The 21,009-nt window shown below is 36.9% G+C and overlaps 1 protein-coding gene across 1 annotated transcript in view; it reads right to left on the bottom strand.

Moving 5' to 3' along the window:
* FAF1 (Fas associated factor 1) overlaps window positions 1-21,009 on the bottom strand; it is a 325,268-nt gene that overhangs the window by 81,092 nt on the left and 223,167 nt on the right. Inside the window, exons 11-13 of the mRNA XM_054036693.1 lie at window positions 20,488-20,551; window positions 19,468-19,549; window positions 951-1,105 (exon numbers count right to left, since the gene is read on the bottom strand). Of these exons, the coding sequence (XP_053892668.1) occupies window positions 951-1,105; window positions 19,468-19,549; window positions 20,488-20,551 (301 nt within the window). The remainder of the gene's footprint in view (window positions 1-950; window positions 1,106-19,467; window positions 19,550-20,487; window positions 20,552-21,009) is intronic.

Raw genomic sequence — 21,009 nt, 5'->3', positions numbered from 1 at the left:
ATTAACACACCCAAAATAGCATCATGGCACGTGACAGTCATATGTGCACTTCAAACATGGTGAAATGAAGTCCACATTAGAAACTCAAACAGGCCTGACTTTAAAACCTTCATCATTTTTACAGACATCATGATCAACAGACCAAATAAACATATCGCAACATCTACAGGACGGAATTATTTTTATAGTAAGATATGAATGGATTGCTGACTATGTGCAAGTGAATCTGTGGTATAAGTCAAATACATCAATCAGTTTGTGGTAGAATTAAAGCTATTATCTACCTAGCTGACGTGGCCTACAAAGCACTTCCTTAAAATTATTATTTTTGTTAGACACCATTTAACTTATTAATAAATGTTAAATTTGCATTGTGATTTTTGATCACTACCAAAAAATATTTTTGACAGGAGAATTGTTTCGTTCATATCAGTCATATGAATTGTTCCCTTTATAATTTGTTTTATAATTATTTTTTTAAAATAGCTTCTATTTAAGATGATAATTTTTCCAATTGCAATAACAAAAATAATTCTGACAGGGCCCCCAGGTAGTTAATTAATATAATCACCTCTCACTGTCAATCAATTGGTGTTGCTCACTCATTGCGGCAGTTCAAAACAAAAATCTTAAAAATATGTTTATAGTGCTCTAGTGCTTGCAAAGGAAGATGCAAGAAAATAAATTAAATCTGCAATGAAAGAAACAGTAAATAATTTCCCAAACTCTATAACAACAGTGAGTGATCTTATAATGAGAACAAAGAGACTCAGATGATGTAAACTGGCACAGCTCCATTGACTTCATTGGAGTTGGGCTGACTTAGACTAGAGAACACAGAATGGATTTTTTTATTTAAATAGACACCAAGAAACAAAACATTTGTTATACAGACATGGCAAGCGTCCTTGAAACAAAAGCAGCTCAACTCACAACTCAAACTGTATTACCTTGCTCGGTTTGCTTCTTTTGTCATATCCCATGCCCAGGTTATGAAGTTCTGACTCAGATATGAAACAATAGATTCGGCACAAAGCATTTGTGAGCAGAACACATTGGTTAGTACGCTTTCATCATGGTGGAGGTAGATAGCAAGAAGCTTTCTCTGCAAAGACAGGAGAAAATACTGATCAGTGAAAACACCTGTCTAAGAAGTCTGTTTAATAACTTAAAATTGCTACTGTAGGTTTGTGTATTAGTGCGCACAACACTGTCTAGAGTGCGAGACTGACTCTCAACATAAACAAATGTTCTGATTCAGCTGTTTCATACAGTTTAGTAATATGGAAAGAAAAATGGAATTCTAGCAATTAAAGTCAAACTACCCTCTATCCCCCAAAATCCACTCAAATATTTTTAATCCAAATAGTCAACATTCTCTTTCAAAATCCAAGTAAAGGCCCAAAAGTGAATTTTTCTTCTTATTTCCAAAAAGTGATTTGGGATATCCTTAAAGTAGATTAATATTAAAGATATACATTTTAACACAAAAAAATAAAAAGCTTATTTAAACAAAAGTACCTGTAGTAAACATTTGACAGCTTCCTGAAAAATGCATACGAAGGAACACCCATTTAGCATTTAGTTCTGAGAATGAGCTAACTATTTTTGGCTTGCTGCACAGTAAAGACAATATTGAATACAGTTCTCATTTACCAAAAACATGCCTTTTATCACAACAAAGTAAATTGTAAATGTTCAGCTTAACAAAATGATAGTGAATTGTTGTTAGCCTGGCTGTTGCCATAAGAGAGCCAAGTTTGGAAACAATTATGATTTCCCATTTTGCTGAAGACTAGACTATTTTAGAGATTATGTACTTGCAAGGGAGAGGATCACCTCTGCATAGTTCTTCAGAAACCAATATCTAAATCTGCAATGAAAGTAGCCAACAATGCAACTGTGCATCCTCCCCATAATATGGAGATGTAATGGCAGACCACATGTCAGGAAGGGAAGTGACTGGTATATCTGCGTGTACATAGGGGAAGAAGGTGGGGTGGGAATAATATAGGGAAAAAGATGATTAGGGGAAAGAACCATGTTCTAATATCTGGTATCTGAATAAATCAAAAACCCAGTTTTCGAAAAGCAATAGAAAATAACCACAAAAATTATTGTTAGGGACATTATTTAAAAATACTGCTTAAACATCCATGCTGAGAAGGCAAGTGACAAGTAGGGCAAATGGGTGAGTGTTTTTGCATATAATTTTTATAAAGGTAATTGAAAATCTATCCATATGAAGTAACATCTACATAGGATATTGATCTGGTACCTTACATTAATATATCAAGATATGGGATACAATTTTGGGGCAATTCATTTTTAGAAAAATCAGTATATTTATAACCTAGAACACTGGCTATGGGTAAAGTTTAGCAATGTCTGTTTAAACAAGAAGAAGAGTACATTTGAACATTAGACTTTGAGAAAGGGATTAGTAATATACATTAATGTTTGTCTGATTTAATTTAAATGTTCTTCAGAACCAAATACACATGTGCCAGGAAAGGCCATTAATAAGCCTAACATGCAGAGTTCCATATAAGTGCAGCCAACAGTGTTGACCGAAACTAAACTTGAAAATCCAGGGCACTAATGCACAATATCAAGCAATAAAACAGCATCTCTGTGGTGATATTTAATTTAAAAAGAAGAAAGAGACAGGGGAAGATCAGGCACTGTCTGTTTTTGAGGATCAGCCGTTCTGCATTTCAAAGCATCGATCCCTGCAATATCCAGGTTACTGTGCTAGAATCTCGACTATTATATAGCAGTTGTAAGAGAGGGAGGGCAAAGATGTGTTTACTCAGTGATTAGGGCCTTAGAATAAGCCTCTAGCTCCTAGAGAGACAACTCACCACTTATTCATTTGGGCCAATTCACAAAGCCTAGAAAGATTAAACATCCATGCTGGGAAGACAAGCGAATGCAGACGGTGAAAAAGAAATAAAAATTCTTTAAAAACTCTTAGATGACTTCATTATTTTTTCCACAAGGAAACTTTAGGAAAGTGTTTAGTTAGAGAAAAACCCACATTGACCTTTCTCTAAACCCTTAATCTTTCCTTTGTGGTGGCACTGCTTTGTGGTAAGCGGATGGCTTTGCTCTCCTCTTTTCACTGGGAGCTGATAAAAAAAGGCTCTTGAGAAACACTTTTAGTTCCAAAGAAACAACCCCATGAAACTGTTAAATATGAGATTCCATCCAACTGAATGTTCCAAAATATGTACAGTTTTAAGATTAAAAGATTACGGCCAAATTTTAGTAAACAAGACAGGCGCACAAACTTATGCACACAAACAACAGATATCTAAATTTGAACTACCTTATTTGTGAGTATAATTGTCATTTGCATCCAGATATCAGGTAGGTAGATGACTAAACTATCTTTTGTAACTTCAGTTGATTGCAGCTGTAAAATCATGGGCCCAAAAAACTTGCAGGCCACATTGAGGTTTACTGTTAGGATAACAGTAAAAAGAGGCAGTAGAAAGATAATTTAAATGATAGCAAATATACTTTTAAAAAAAAATCAAAACTAGTCATCTCCTGAGCATCCTTTGCTAGGAAAATGTATGTTGCTTTCATATTTTTTACAATGCACTTTTTAGTTCTTTTAATACACTAGGGCTGGGATTTCCAAAAATGCCAAAGGACCTTTTTAAAGGTTGACCTCAATGGGGGTTAGGTGCCTACGTGCTTTTGAAAATTCCATTGTCTATCCGCAATTTTAGGTGCCTAAACGTCTTTAAAAATCTGGCCCTAACCCTTTGTCTGCACTAGCATGTGAAAGACAAAACTTTTGTTGTTCAGAGGTGTTAAAAAAAAAACAAACAAACAAAAAAACCCCAACAACAACACACATCCCCACCCCCCGAAAGACAAAAGTTTTGTCAACAACAAGCACTGGTGTGAACAGTGCTTTGTCCTGCCAACAATGCTAACACCGCTTGTTGGGGGTGGAAGTTTTTTCGTTGACAGGAGAGCTCTCTCCTGCCGACAAACAGCAGCTACACTGTGCACCTTTTAGCAGCACAGTTGTGTTGCTGAAAGCCGCGTAGTGTAGACATAACCTAAGGTGACTTAGGAGCACAAGTGTCATTGAAAGTTAAGGGATCTAAGTGACTCAGGCACTTTTGAAAAATCACATGCCTCAATTGTAAATAGTTCCACCTGGGACTTTAGCTGGATAATAAGTTTTCTGCTACTCCCATTCCTATACCAGGTATTGAGGAAGATGAGAAGGAACAAAGCTCTCATTATGTTAATATTCCAAGAAGGCTTCAATGTCACACTAGGGTAGCACGTAAGCTGATTTTCAGTGGCACTCACACTGCCCGGGTCCTGGCCACCAGTCTGGGGGGCTCTGCATTTTCATTTAATTTTAAAAGAAACTTCTTTAACATTTTAAAAACCTTATTTATTTTACATAAAACAATAGTTTAGTTATATATTATAGACTTATACAAAGAGACCTTCTAAAAATGTTAAAATGTATTACTGGCACACGAAACCTTAAATTAGAGTGAATAAATGAAGATTCGGCATACCACTTATGAAAGGACGTCGACCCCTGCACTAGGGCTTCCATTAACAGACTTCTTGAGGTGTACTGGGCTTCTGCACACCAGTTAACTAGTCTTGACCATCAAAGTCTCAAGAACACTTACATTCCTGTGGCACTTGAGAAAAGTTCATTTCTTTTGCACTCTTATAGAAGGAATGAGGGAACCCCTGTCACTGGTGGTTTAGGTAGAAACAAACAAACAAAAGAAAAAAGAAGAACAGGAGTACTTGTGGCACCTTAGAGACTAACAAATTTATTAGAGCATAAGCTTTCGTGGACTACAGCCCACTTCTTCGGATGCATAAGTGGGCTGTAGTCCACGAAAGCTTATGCTCTAATAAATTTGTTAGTCTCTAAGGTGCCACAAGTACTCCTGTTCTTCTTTTTGCGGATACAGACTAACATGGCTGCTACTCTGAAACAAAAGAAATAGATCTTAAGGATGCTGAAAGAGTGGACTATTCAGGGAATTGGCCTTTTACCTATGTTTAAATCCAGCCTAGTCAAGTTTCTACTAGATACGTATCCACAGCTCAAAAACAAATATCACAATTGGCATTCTTCTTGACAGTCTCAGAGAGCCAAAAGACCAAATAGACATGTAGACTGAGCCACCAAATCACCTCAAGAGGTGATTCCCCTTGTGGGTCTCAATTTAGACACCTTATCAGGGCAGAATAAAGTAGCTTGAAATCCTATTTCACCCTCTCTTTTGCGGCCAAACAGATTATTTCAATCTCTAGACCAGCCAATCTAGAACTACTGTGGCCATAAAAAAGGTCAGCATTTGCCATAAATTACAACACAGATGTATCTGAGATATCAGTTTTCCCTTATATTTAGAAAAAGGATTAAAAATTTGCCAGGTATCTAACCAGTCAGAGGATTAAACCTACTAGCCAGAAGTATATACACAAGACAAGTATGTGAGTGTGTGTGTGTCCTACCAACAAGTGAGACCCATGTGCAGGATGCTGGTTAACAAGCGCAGCTAGCTCTGGAGTATGGAATTAATATCAATCTAGCCCAGTGTTCTATATGGCAGCTGTGAAACTAATCACTTTTGTTCATTTCATTGTTCTGGTGCTGCTTGGGAAAGGTATGAGCATCAGGAGAAGCATCAGCTCTATCTGAAGGCTCAGAGCACTGCATCAGTTCACACTTGGAAAATTAAACTTTAGAACCATAAGGACAAGAAACTCAACAATTTTTAAATCAAAACTTAAACTGCAGAAATCAATACTTTAGGTTTCCACAGTTATCACGGAGAGCTTCCCACTAGTCATCAGTGAGTGGGCAAAAGGATTTTTCCAAGCCTTTAGATCAGTAGTTTTCAACCTGTGGTCCACAGACCCCAGGGGGTCCCAAAGACTATGTCTGAGATTTCCAAATTTGAATTTTTTTTAGGGGTCCGCAATTGAAAAAAGGTTGAAAAACACTGCTTTAGATTCATAATGATAAATAGATTTTAAGGCCCAAAGGGACCAATATGATAATCTAATCTGAACTCCTGCATAACACAAGCCATGGAACCTCACCAAGTAATTTCAGCAGCAAGCCCATAATTTCTGTTTGAGCTATCACATATCTTTAAGAAAACAACCAGTCTTAATTAAATGACTAAGTGATGAAGAAACCACAACATCCTTCAGTAAATTGTTCTAATGGTTAATTACTCCCCCTCACTGTTAAAAATGTCCACCTTATTTCTAGTCTAAATTTGTCTAACTTCAGCTTCCACCCATTAGATCTCCTTATTCCCTTTTCTACTAGTTTAAAGAGCTGACTACTATTAGAAGTCTCTTCCCAATGTAGGAACCTGTAGAATGTGATCAAGTCACCTTTTAATCTTCTCTTGGATAAACTAAATAGATCAAGTTTCTTAAGTATTTCACTATAAAGTATTTCACTTCCTGTACCTCTTTTCTGAATACTTTCCAAAAAGGATGTTGAAAAATTGAAGCGTGGACACCAGAACTGGACATAATATTCCAATAATCATCTCACTAATGCCATATATTGACTTGATATTCCCCTGCTTGTGCCTCCAAGGACCATAGTCACCTTGTTAGCTACATGCTGGGAGTTCGTGTTCAGTTGGTTATCTACCATAACCCTTAAGTCCTTTTCAGTGTCCTTGCATTACAGGGTACTCTCTCCCATCTTGTAAGTGTGACCTACATTTTTTGTTCCTAAATGTATGATCTTGCAATTGGCTCTATTAAAAACATTGTTCAAATTTGCCCACCTTACCAAGTGATCCAGATTGATCTGTATAACTGACGCATTCCCATTGTTATTTACAATTCCATCAATTTTTGTGTCATCTGCAAATTTTACCAGCAATTACTCTACATTTTCTTCCAGATCACTGAAAAATATATTGAATATCATTTGGCCAAGAACAGATCAATGTGGGATCCCACTAAAAACACTCCCATCAAATGATTCTTAACTTACAATTACTTTCTGAACTTTAGCAGTTAATCTGCTTTTAATCCATTTAATGTGGGCTACATTGATTTTGTACAGTGTTGGTTTTTCCTAAATCAGAATGTCATGAAGGACTAAGTCAAATGCTTTACAGGTCTTAGTACAAGACTTTAAAGAACACTAATAAAAATGGATTTTCCTCTGACATATAGCACTCAAAGCATTAAGGAAAGAGTGAAATTCTGGCACTCTATTGACAATCCTATGCATTCATAAACCATGTTTCAGGTTCCAAAATATAATGAGATTGCATTAAGATTTTTTAAAATAAATTTTGGGAACTTTTTACCTGTCTCCAGGTGTTAGAGCTTCAAGAGATAGTCTCTAAAGGCTCCAACCACAACTTTCCATCTAAAAATAAAGTAAGTAAACTGAGATTCTAATGTAACAACGGGAATCCAGGTGTTGGAGCTTTAAGAAAAATACCAAGCATGACAAGAGCAGTGATAACATTATGAGAACTGGTAGCACTGGTGACTTGAAATTTTGCTTTCTGCATCTCACACCCACCTGTTCAGGATAATAATTGAAGCAGAAATGCTTACTCAATAGCATCTGGTAAATGCACAAGTGTTCTTTCAAGCTGGTAGAAGGTTTCCTGAATCAAGATCTTTCTTCTTCCTCCAGCCCAAAGGCTTTGTGCAGTGAGAACTGATTTCAACTGAACAAAAGGACATGTTTTCCACTCTTTAAGCCTTTCAAATGAACAACCTGATCCATCTATCTAAGGTAGCCTTAGAGACTTTAAAACCACTTTGAAAAGTCTCCTTGAGCACAAACAGATATTCTAATACACATCATCTTCATCTCATGAGCAGAATTTAAGCCCTCTTTGATATCCAGATGACAGATGTTAGAGTTGATTCCACTTTGATGACAGATTAAGGCAGAAACTGGTCAAAGCTCAAACCCATTTCCAGTGAAACTATGTGTTTATCCCTGGGTAGTAGAATGAGGACACACAGGAACCTTTGTGTGTGTTTGTATTACATACATGACGGAGAAAGAAAACAAAATGTTAAAAGCTAAGGATTGCTAATTCCAACATCTAATGCACCATCAGAAGTGTTGGACAGAATGAACCCAAGAGGACACAGATGCCAAAGGCTGACAGAATAGGAACGCTAACCAGGTTCAATTCCCCAAAAGGAGTCTGGCCTAAACATTACTCCATGGATACACAGATTGTAAGGTCCGAAGGGACCACTTTGATTATCTAGTCTGACCTCCTGCATAACACAGGTCATAGGACTTCTCTAAATTAATTCCTGTTTGACCTAAAAGCACAACTTTACCAAAAACACCTGATTTTGATTAAACAATTTCCAGAGATGGAAAATCTAGCCTCACCCTTGGTAAGCTGTTCCAATAGCTAATCACCCTCACTATTAAACATTTGCACCTTATTTCAAGTCTGAATTTGTCTAGCTTCAACTTCCAGCCATTTGATCTTGTTATATCTTTATCTGATAGATTGAAGAGCCCTCTATTATCAAATATCTATTCCCCATGTAGGTACTTATAGACTGTGATTAAGTCACCACTTAACTTTCTCTTTGACAAGCTAAATAGATTGAGCTCCTTGAGTTTTTCACTATAAAGCATATTTTCCAATCCTTCAGTCATTTTTGTGGCTCTTGTCTGAACCCTCTGCACTTTATCAACATATTTCTTGAATTGTGGACACCAGAACTAGACACAGAATTCCAATAGCAGTCATACCAGTGCCAAACACAGAGGTAAGGACCAGAAGACAATTGATAACCTCTGGTTCTTACTTCTCAGAGCAGTACGAGCCATTACTTAAGCTTTAAGCACTCTCAGAGCTTAAACAGTTGTATTTACACTTTTTGTTGTTTAAATAATTTCAGCAAGGTGCTCATATATCATGGTGGTGGATGCCAAACAATTCAAATCAGATCACACTGATAACCTATATGCCATCTCTCCTACAAAAATTCTAAGTTATAAATTAGAGAAGGATTTCTGTGGCAGAAACCCATGTGTTCGCACTATTGGGGGCGGGGGGAAATGCAAGAGGATGGAATTCCAAATTTTATAAAGCTTTTCAGAGGTGACTTAGAATTTAAGAGATGGCTTAACACATTCAAGATGTTTATTAGTAGAGTATGATGATGATGAAGTGCATTTATATACCACCTTTCATCCTGAAAGATACCAAATCTCTTTATAAAGAATTGCTTCACCCGCAAACAAAATGTAAACACTGTTTAACACTGCAAAAGAATGGTAACACTTGAGGACAGGAAGTGAAGAATAATATCCACTTGAAACCACAAGGAAAACATTTAATAGATTCATAGATTCCAAGGCCAAAACGGATTATTATGATAATCTAATCCAACTTTCTGTATAACACAGGCCATAGAATGTCCCCAAATGATTCCTAGAGCAGATCTTTTAGAAAAACATCCAAGCTTGATATAAAAATTTTCAGTGATGAAGAAACCACTATGACCCTTGGTAAATTGTCCAGCAATGAATTACCTCACTGTCAAATATTTATGTCTTATTTCCAGTATGAATTTGTCTAGTTTCAACTTTCATCCTTTGGATCATTTTATACCTTTCTCTGCTAGACTGAAGGGCCCGTTATTAAATATTTGTTCACCATGTAGATATTTATAGACTAATCAAAACACTCCTTAACTTTCTCTTTGTTAAGCTGAGTAGATTGAGCTCTTTGAGTCTATCACTATAAAACAGGTTTTCTAATCCTTCAGTCATTCTCATGGTTCTTCTCTGAACTCTCTCTGATTTTTCAACATCTTTCCTAAATTGTGGACATCAGAACTGGACACAGTATTGGAGTAGCAGTGACACCAGTGCCAAATACAGAAGTAAAATAAGCTCTGTACTTCTACTCACAATTTTCCTGTTTATACATCCCAGGATCACATTAGCTCTTTTGGCCACAGCGTCATATTGAGAGCTGAGGTTCAGTTGATTATCCACCACAACCCACAAATCTTTTTCAGAGTCACTGCTTCGCAGCAATGACTCCCCCATCCTGTATGTATGGCCTAGGTGTATACATTTACATTTACCCGTATTAAAAACACATAGTTTGAAATACTAAGATACAAAACATACAGGAATGACAGAACAGGTCGTGCTGGTGGGGGAGTGGCACTATATGTGAAAGAAAGTATAGAGTCAAACATAGTAAAAATCTTAAATGGATAAAACTGTACCACAGAATCTCTATCACTAGAAATTCCATGCTTGAATAATAGGAGTATAGCAGTATGAATACACTACTGACCACCTGATCAGGATGGTGACCATGATTGTGAAATGCTCATGGAAATTAGAGAGGCTATAAAAATAGAAAACTCAATAATAATGGTGGATTTCAACTATCCCCATTTTGACAGGGTGCATGTCATGGGCTGGGATGCAGAAATAAAGTTTCTAGACACTATTAATGACTGCTTCTGGGAGCAGCTAGTCCTGGAACCCACCAGGGAAGAGGTAATTCTTGATTTAGTCATAAGTGGACAACAGGATCTGGTCCAAGATCTCAATATAACTGAACTGCTTGGAAAAAGCAACCATAACATAATTAAATTTAACATTCTTGTGTGTGGGAAAATATCAAAGAAGTCTGTCACAGTAGCATTTAACTTCAGAAAGGGGAAAACTATACAAAAATGAGGAAGCTAGTCAGAAATTAAAAGGAACAGTGAAATGCCTGCAAGCTGCATAGATATGTTTAAAAAATACCATAATAGAGGCTAAAATTAATTTATACTACAAATTAAAAAGAATAGTAAGAGGACAAAAAATGCTACCATGGCTAAACAACAGAGTAAAAGAAGTATTGAGGCAAAAAGGCATCCTTTAAAATTTGGAAGTCAAATCATACTAAGGAAAATAGAAAGGAGCATAAACTCTGGCAAGTCAAGTGTAAAAGTATAAATTAGGCAGGCCAAAAAAGAATTTGAAGAGCAATTAGCCAAAGACTCAAAAACTAACAGCAAAAACAAAATTTAAGTACTTCAGAGGCAAGAAGCCTGCCAAACAATCTAGGGGGGCACTAGATGACCAAGGTGCTAAAGGAACACTCAAGGAAGACAAGGAGGAGAAGCTAAATGAGTTATTTGCATCGTTCTTCAGTGCAGAGGATATGAGGGAGATTCCCATACCTCAGCCATGCTTTTTAGGTGACAGATCTGAGAAACTGTCCCAGATTGAAGTGTCACTAGAGGAGATTTTAGAACAAATTGATAAATTTAAAAGTAATAAGTCACCAGGACCAGATGGTATTCACCCAAGAGTTCTGAAGGAACTCAAATATGAAATTTCAGAACTCGCAATTGTGGTATGTAAGCTAACACTTAATCAGCTTCTGTACTAGATGGCCGGAAGATAGCTAATGTGACGCCAATTTCTTTAAAAGGCTCTAGAAGCGACCCTGGCAATTACAGGCTTGTAAGCCTAACTTCAGTACCAGGCAAATTGGCTGAAACTACGGTAAAGAACAGAATTATTGGACACATAGATTAACACGATTTGTTGGTGAAAAGTCAACACGGCTTTTGTAAAAGGAAATAATTCCTCACCAATCTATTCAAAATCTTTGAGGGGATCAACCGACATTTGGACAAGAGTGATCCAGGAGATGTAGTGTACTTGGACTTTCAGAACACCTTTGACAAGGTTCCCTATCAAAGGCTCTAAAACAAAGTAAGCAGTCATGGGATAAGAGGGAAGGTTCTCTCATGGATCAGTAACTGATTCAAAGACAGGAAACAAAAGGTAGGAATAAAGTTTTCAGAATGGAGAGAGGTAAATAGTGGTGTTCTCCAGGCATCTGCACTGGGACCAGAGCTCATAAGTGATCTGGAAAAGGGGGTAAACAATGAGGTGGCAAAGTCTGCAGATGATACAAAATTATTCAAAATAGTTAAATCCAAAGCTGACTGTGAAGAGCTACAAAGGGGTCTCACAAAACTGGGTAACTGGGCAACAAAATGGCAGATGAAATTCAGTGTTGAGAAATACAAAGTAATTCATATTGGAAAACATAAAACCAATTTTACACACAAAATGATGGAGTCTAAATTACTTATTACCACTCAAGAAATTGATCCTGGAGTCATTGTGATTATTTCTTTGAAAATATCCACTCCATGTACAGCAGCAGTCAAAAAAGTTAAACAGAATGTTAGGAACTATAAGGAAATGCCACTATATAAATCCATGGTAGGCCCACACCTTGAATACTACATGCAGATCTGGACACCCCATCTCAAAAAAAGTTAGAATTAGAAAAGGTACACCGAAGGGCACCCAAAAATGATTAAGGGTATGGAACAGCTTCCATCTGAGGAGACATTAAAAAGACTGGGAATATTCACCTTGGAAAAGAGATGACAGAGGTGATATGATAGAAGTCTATAAAATCATGAGTAGTTGGAGAAAGCAAATAAAGAAGTGTTATTTATACCTTAACATAACACAAGAACCAGGGGTCATCCAATGAAATTAATCGGCAGTAGGTTTAAAACAAACAAAATTAAGTATTTCTTCATACAACGCACAGTCAATCTGCAGAACTCATTACCAGAGGATGTTATGAAGGCAAAAACTGTAAGTGGATTCAAAAAAGTATTAGACAAGTTAATGGAGTACATATCCATCAATGGCTATTAGCCAAGATGGTCAGGGACGCAACCACATGCTCAGGATGTCCCTAAGCTTCTGACTTCCAGACGGTGGGACTGGATCATTCAGTAATTGTCCTGTCCTGTTCATTCCCTTTGATGCATCTGGTATTGGCCAGTGTTAGAAGACAGGACACTGGGCTAGATGGACCATTGGTCTGACTCAGTATGGCCATTCTTATATTCTTATGTTGTTTGCTTGCACCCAGTTTACAAACAGATCCAGATAGCTCTGAATCAGTTACCTGTCCTCTTAATTATTTCCTCAATTTTTGTGTCATCTGCAAACTTCATCAGTGATTATTTTATGTTTTCTTCCAGGTCAATTGATAAAAATGTTAAATAGCGTAGGGCCAAGAACCAGCCCTTGGGGGACCCCACTGGAAGCACATTTATAATTACATTTTGAGACCTATCAGTTAGCCAGTTTTTAATCCATTTAATGTGTGCCATGTTAATTTTATCTCTCTCTAGTCTGTTTAATCAATATGTTGTGCAATACAAGCAGAGAGAAAAAATAACAATTACTCATGTTGCAATCTGGTAAGGACACAGCTTTTGCACAACGAGCCTCAGATTTTTGTTTGTTTGGATGTACACAAAAAATAAAAAAGAAGTCCCTATCCCAAGCTCCAGGTGTCCAACACAAGTTACACTAATGAAAAAAATGAAATAGTTGCTTACCCTTGACAGTCAACAGGATTGAACTGTTTCAAAGACTACAAATGTGCAAAGTAGCCAGTGTTATGTCTCAGAAAAAAGAAGGCATCTCTCCAGCTGGATAGTGCTCTGGAGCATCATGCTGGGGCAATACCAAAATACTCAATCGGAAGGAAGACTGTGGACTAGTGGATCAACAATACCACTTCATGCAGCATTCAGGTTTTCCATCTACGTACAAGACATACCAACTACACCTCTACCTCGATAGAACGCTGTCCTCAGGGCCGGCTCTGGCTTTTTTGGCGTCCCAGGCATAAAAGCCTCCCGCCGGGGAACGCGGCGGGGAGGGCGCCGAGCCCAGTCGGGGCCCCGCTCTCCCCGACCGGCCGGAGCGCCGGGAGGAGGGTGGCGAGCCCGGCCGGGGCCCCGCTCTCCCCGGGTGAGCGCTGCCCCCCTCCAGGTGCCTTCCCAAGCACATGCTTGGAGGGCTAGTGCCTGGAGCCGGCCCTGGCTGTCCTTCGGAGCCAAAAAATCTTACCGTTATAGGTGAAACCGCGTTATATTGAACATGCTTTGATCCACCGGAGTGCACAGCCCCGCCCCCCCGGAGCACTGCTTGACCGCGTTATATCGAGGTAGCGGTGTACATACAAAGAAATCAGCACTTCAGATGATGAGATCACAGCCCTAGATGATATGGTTAGAAAAGCATTTTTGTGGAGAATGAGAAATATAACCTTTTTAGTTAGTAGATTGTCTAATGAGGCAGCGATACCTTTTTTTCGATCACAATATATTTAGGTTCCTTAAAATAATTATAAGTACTCTTTGAAAAAAATGTTTTTAAAACTTTTTGTTAGTATTCTTACAGTCACTGTTCCTAATATATTACAAAGGACTTCCTCTTTCTATGCTAGTAAAGTACTGTGGATAACCCTGGATCCAAATCAACTCTGCTGTCTAAAAAAATCATTTTTACGGTCAACACTGTGAAATCCGAAAAGCTCTTCAAAAGATTGCTTTTGACCTATCGTCATTTCAAGATAATTTTTAACCACTCTCAGAATTGCCAATGTTCTTTCCAGATCTTTCAAAAGATGTGGCTCTCACAGAGCAGAAAAGAACGGAATAGGGAAAGCATGAAACCTAGCCAATAGTTTACAGGCTCCTTCTGGCATCTTGGGTGTTCTGCAGGTCCCGGCCAAATAGTACTTCAAGCAAGCAATGTCACTGAAAGACGGAGAATCAGTCTAAACTTAGATGAGTATAATCTACCTACCTACACTCACAGCCCAAGGTGATGTTATAAGGTGAGAAAAACTACACGCCTGATTTTCAAAAATACTGAGCAGTTCCAGCTCCCATGACTTCAGATAGTGTTGCTGGTGCTCAACACTTCTGAAAATCAGGCCCAATATAGCTAGTCATACTGAAGGCAGATTGTGGACAATTTAACCAAATCCTGGGCTGCACTGACAGATGACGCTATTTTCTAAATTCTATAATAGCTTTCCACTTGACTTAGAACCATTATAAATATAACCCTTCCTAAAGTAAGGACTCTTTCTTTTAGCAACAGCAGGATGGGATTTCTTTCTGAAAAGGTGACAGGTATGGACTTGGGATTCTGAGCAGTAAGCAGAAGGAATCAAAGGTTTAATTTCCAACTTTTGCTGCTGCCTAAATCACAACAGCAGATGGGTTAGAACAACAGTTGGCTCATACACAGAGACTTCATCACTCCTCTACTCTCTGCGCACCAAGTTACAACTCAACAAAACGAAAGTATGCTTCACATAGTACAATATATAGTACTAATCATCATATATAGAGAGAATTTTATAAGTATTGTATTACAAGAAAGGTTAATAATACAATACAGAATTTTTTTAAAAAGACAAGATAAAGAAGAAGAGCCTCAAGAAAGAACTGTTTCTATTGAAATATAATGGAGAAAACAAAGACCATACTACAGCATGAAATATAGAGCAAATAAACTCATGTTTGGAGTCAAACTAAAAAGAAAGACAAGACTGCAAATATATAAGGATCAAATATATATACACAACAGCAATCAGGTGACAAAATTCACCACAATTATAAAAAACACTATGACATTAATAGAAAGAAATGGTTTAGGTTTGGATAGATGCGAGATGCAACTCTTTGGCTAATCTCTGCTAAGGCTGGCATGTTGTCTATATATACAATTTCCATTATGTCATGACAATGAGACACCAAGTTGTAAAACACATAGACAAACATAGACAGCAGGAAGGCTTCTGTAAAGGAATATTCTGCAGCTCCAGTGTATTACAATTCTTCCAGCAAATCAGCATGTTGGTGGATGAGAAAGGGCCAATTGATTTGGACTTGCAAAAAGTCTTACATTAAGTCAAATTATAGGAGGCTATTATGGAAATGAAGTACCCAGAGTTAAAATTCTGCCATAGATCAAAAACTGTCTAAGCGATCGAAATCAAAGTGCTAGTCTAAGTGGCTAATTGTCAGGAAGCAACGAGTGTGTGCAATGCAGGGGGCCACTAAGGATCTGCAATAGGAGTGATATTTAATATAACTATTAGAAGTGGGTGGAGAGAGAAATTGAGAGAGACAAGTGGTGATCTGACAGAGGTATATAAAAATTAGTGCTCTTGAGAAGGTAAATCAGATGATCCTCTACCCTCTCTCATAATAAAAGACCTAGGGATCACCCACTGAAATTGAAAAGCAAGCAACCATTGATAAAAAGGAAATACTTTAATTTTTTATTATTCAAGCAAAGAACTTAGTGGGAGGCAAAAAGAGAGATTAGACACACATAAATAACAGTACCACCCAAAGTTATTCATTACACATGATAAACATTTATAAGGAATGGATTCCCTCATGCTGCAGAATGTAAGTCAACCACTAACTGCTTGAAGCTAGGAATAAACTTCCACATAAGTATGTAATTACAAACTTGTCCATGATGGGGGGTTTTAACACTTCCTCTGTAGCATCTTGTCTAGCCATTCTTATGTTCCTATACAGTAGCTATTTTAAACTATAATATATAGGGCCAGAAATTCAAAATGATACCATGGAAATTTCCTTCACTGGGTTGGAATAAACTAAAGTGTTTTATACAACCATATTTCTTTTTTTGTTTTAATAAACCCAGGTCTTCCTTCCCCACCCTCACCACACTCACACAGTAACTGATAAACTAAATGTCTTTCTTTTGTACTGAATATGCAGTACGTTTCTTGTGAACTCATAACAGAACATGCAGTCAGATGTAGAAGCTACCTCAGGACATCAGTTGTTAATGGGAAGACAGCTTGCTGTACATTTGCTACATTTCTACTGAGCACAAAGGACTAGCTGATGTACAGAGTTGCTTTCATGGCATTTTACGGGAAGATCATGAGCCAAATTCTGACTCGACACACTGTGGGCAGATCTATATACAGGATGTAAATCAAGACAGAACTTGGGCATATTTTTCCCCTTCACAGCTAGTACAGGGATTGTCATGGAAGAAGTTGCTTTAAAAGTAAAGATAATATTAGTTATCTAAAGTCTCAAAGTCAAGAAGCCAAACTGTAAATACTAGTCAAAAATGAGGCAGGGTTAGCTATCTTAAAATTAAAGCTCTTTTTCAGTTAATGCCTTCTGAAACCAAGTATCAAATGTCTCTGCTTTCTGACACATGCAAGTGAAAGATTTAGAGAAAAGCCTCCATTAAAATACCTATTTTGATAACAAAATGTTTTAAAAATTATTTTAAAAAGTACTTCAAAGTAACTGCAAACTGATTTAGGTAAATATCTTTCATAAAATCCTCTCTCAAATATTTCTGCAAGAAAGCTGCAAATTTATATAAATTTAGGATTTTTTTCAGAAGATGTCAGCAATAGAGATAGCCATCAATATCTTTTTTCCTATGTCACTGAAACTGGACTGTACAGTGCTTTGGACAGCACTGCAAATTCCTCAAGAAAAAGCCTAAGATCTATAAGCACTCTCACTGCCAAGTGCTCTCAAATTAAATCAGTCTGAAGCGGTTTTCATTAAGATGGATTGAGTGTGGCATCGTGAGAAACACTCTATCAAATGTAGTGTTTTACTTAGTGATTAACTATATACCAGCTGATGGAAGCTCCCCAAATCCTTCATAATCCCACCACTCCAATAAACATTTAATGAGTATATAAGTTCAAAAAGCCTAGCAGAGGATTTAAACCTTCAATCTTGTTTTTATTTACTCTTGGAACTCAATTTCTCACTTCAAGTGAAGAATGCTGCTGCTTGAAGCTCATCTGTTGCCCTGGCAAAATTAAGTGCCCTTCACGGTATAAATTAGAACATGGAATATTTAGCTTGCAATTTCTTAAAATAATGTTCTTAATTAAAACATCATATTTTCAGTCACTTTATAAAACTTAATTATCAAAAACAGAATAAAGTGTCCACTTGTTTTCATTTTGAGTTCTCAAACAATATTGAAAAGATTTTTTGCAGTAGCAAAAAGGTACAATAATATCAAACTTTACTTATTTCATAAGCATTTTTAAAATTCAAAATGTTGAAATGTGATATAAATTAATGTAGCAACTTAATATGTGGGTTTAAATACAAAAAGGAATCAACAGTTCAGCCTTTATCAATATTTCAGCCACTATTTACAAACAACATTTCTAAGAAAAAGGTAATAAAAATAGTAAATTGCTAAACGTATCAGATAATCCTGGTAAGGATCTGGTCTGAATCGACTGGAAAAATACTGGAAATAGAATGCATCTTCCATATCCTACATGTTAGTAGTATATGAAAAGTATTTTGAAGATGAACATTCAGTTGAGTTGTACTGTATTAAAATCCCCTTTGGAGGTATAAAATAATGTTTCTGAGAGCTAATAAAACGCCCTTTGTTTTTATAATTATATGCTTTTATCCACTTCTGATGAGATGTCAAAAGTGAACTCTCTAAATCAAGCATCTTTTTATATTGATTCATTTGCCTCATTGCCAACATGCTTTAGCATCCAACTCTCCTACGAGTCACAATCAATTCTTATTTTGCTACTGAAGTGTTCTAGAGCAATCCATGCTCTGTCAACCATGTAAATTAATGAAACTAGACTCCAAATTTAGCAGTTATTCTGCAAGAAACTTGCTGGGGTGTGCAAACATGTCAAATAAATGTTAGCTTAGAGCAAGTAGTGGAGATTTTGTTACAAGGAATACTTATAGACCATTTCAATATGAGTAATTCAAGAGAGACAAACACGCTTTGTTTGCACATTTCTTTTGGGACCAATATCAAGACAGCTAAAGGATGAATTAAAGCTGCTTAAGCTTTTTATTGGTGCTTTAGTCTTTATCTAGGTGTTGACTATTACAGGTGAGTGAGTACTTACCCTCCTAGATCCAGGACACCAGGCCTTCATTCAACTATTCTCTTTCTTATTTTATGAAAATACTACTTTTCCAAATGGATGTGGAACATCAGAACCCTGAGGTGCCTATCTGGCTGAATAGAAACCTTAAATTCCAAACTATAATACTATTCTGTGTTTAAGTAAATGCTGTACCAACACAAAAGGCAGCATACTCCCTGCCCCAATGGCCTTAAAATTGTAAATTTACTAATTTGATTGTATCAGCCATTATTTAAAAGAGATACCAATATACAGCTTTGTCACGGTCAGCCACAAGGCTCCCAAACAGTGATATCTAGTGACAGGAGACAAACACTTACAGAAAAAAGCATTTAGAAGCTCAGATGACTGCTAGAACTTTGGCCAAAGCCGTCAAAGCCTGGGATCGGTTATGTAAGCAAGGCCAGTCCACGACAAAACAGAACAGTTGGCAAGTGTGAGTTATCCCCGTCATTCCCATAACATGCAGCCTGAACATTTCAGTCAATCAAGTAAAAGTACAAAACTGCTTACAAGTAATGTAGCAAAAATCAGAACTTTTTTGGCATAGTGTCAAATGTAATAGCCCTTTTATCACTTTCCTTCTAATACAAATAGTGTAACATTAACACACACTTACATCTCTGGCTTTCCCATAGAAGGCTTCTTGAAAAGCAGCCTCTAGTGACCCAATAAAATAAACAGGATGGCAGTCACCATATCTATTTGAAAATCACAAAGATTCAATTAATAAAAATAAAGTGTAAGTAATTTTTTTCAGTTTCAGCTCTGTTTAAATTCATTTTAAATACATGCATTGGCTAAACTCTTAAATATCTCCTCTGCCCTCTGAAGTTTTTGTATAGGATTGCTGATCTTATGAACTTGTCTTTCATAACAACTGCCTGCTCTCACAAACTGCTCGATTTTGAAGTTAATATGTAAATTTTAAGTACTATTTCTCAATCATAGCTCTATTTCTCCTCACTATTATATTCTTACTAGTTGATTGAGTGATATTCTTGTTTAATAACATCTTAATTATATCACAAACATATGGAAAGCTTTTCATCACAAAGGAGCCACAAATGCTTTATAAAAATTAACATAGTATGCAAACTATACACCGGGTTCACTTTATTGGCTGCCAAAGGGTGCCACTTGTGTGGTGAAATAAGGAACTGTTTAACAGAGGTATATTGTATATAAATTCTCAAAAGCAGCACGTTTACACATTTAACTAGTAATTATTTTAGCTATTCTTAAAACTCTCATGGCAACTAAGTATATTATTTTCCAGTAGTCATCAGTTTTTCAGGAAGAAAGAGCTCATTTACATTAAATTAACAGTGCGACTGTTTATAATCAGTATCTTAGTTATCCCTCTACTCCCTTGTGGAATTCAGGAGTGATATAAAGCAAGTGGCTTCTCAGTTAAAGACGGAACCTGCCATCTTAACTCGCACTGAATAGTATCTTACTCCACAAATGATCTCTCACTCAAGTCAAGGTAAGTGAGGTAGAATCTGGCCCTAAACGCCTATGCCAGATAAGGAAATACTTATATTTATTTTACTTTTACTTGAATTGCCTGCTAAATGATAGTTACAGTGCAGCACAAATCACTATCCGTCTTACACAGTTAATAGTCTGAGTTTACCTTGAGGAAAATTCTGCCGTAAATTGTAATAAGGCATCTCCTTCATTTTCAGCATTTTCAGGCACTTAAAAAAACAAGTACAAATATATATTGAATTCATCTGGAGGAAATAGTTTTTAATAACACAGACCACAAAAATCATTTTTTTGTTTCCTTAATTTTTCACATTTACAACTTTCTAAGTGCCCAGAGGGAAAGTTCATAAGTTCCACCAAAGGTTACTCATAGGATGACCCTTTGGGTGAACATGGAATTTCCAGATACTTCCATGAATATATCCAGGGCCATTCTAAATGGTGAAGTTCTAAGCTCACTTGTAATGTGGCACATCACTGATCTGGATTTCAGCTTCTCTTTGGATCTATTCTAACATATTAGAATAAAGAAGCCTACTTGGAAGAGTTGAGAAACCGTTTCATTAGTGATAAATCTTTAACTAATCTTAAAATAAATTTCAGCACTCTGACTTAGCAACATAATTAGACCCTAAGGAAGCCCCTAAGGATGAGTCTAAACTGTGAT

Source organism: Malaclemys terrapin, chromosome 8, assembly GCF_027887155.1.
Source record: "Malaclemys terrapin pileata isolate rMalTer1 chromosome 8, rMalTer1.hap1, whole genome shotgun sequence".
Classification (NCBI taxonomy): Eukaryota; Metazoa; Chordata; order Testudines; family Emydidae; genus Malaclemys; species Malaclemys terrapin.
The sequence above is the reverse complement of the archived record's forward strand: the minus strand, read 5'-3'. Positions and strand labels throughout refer to the sequence as shown.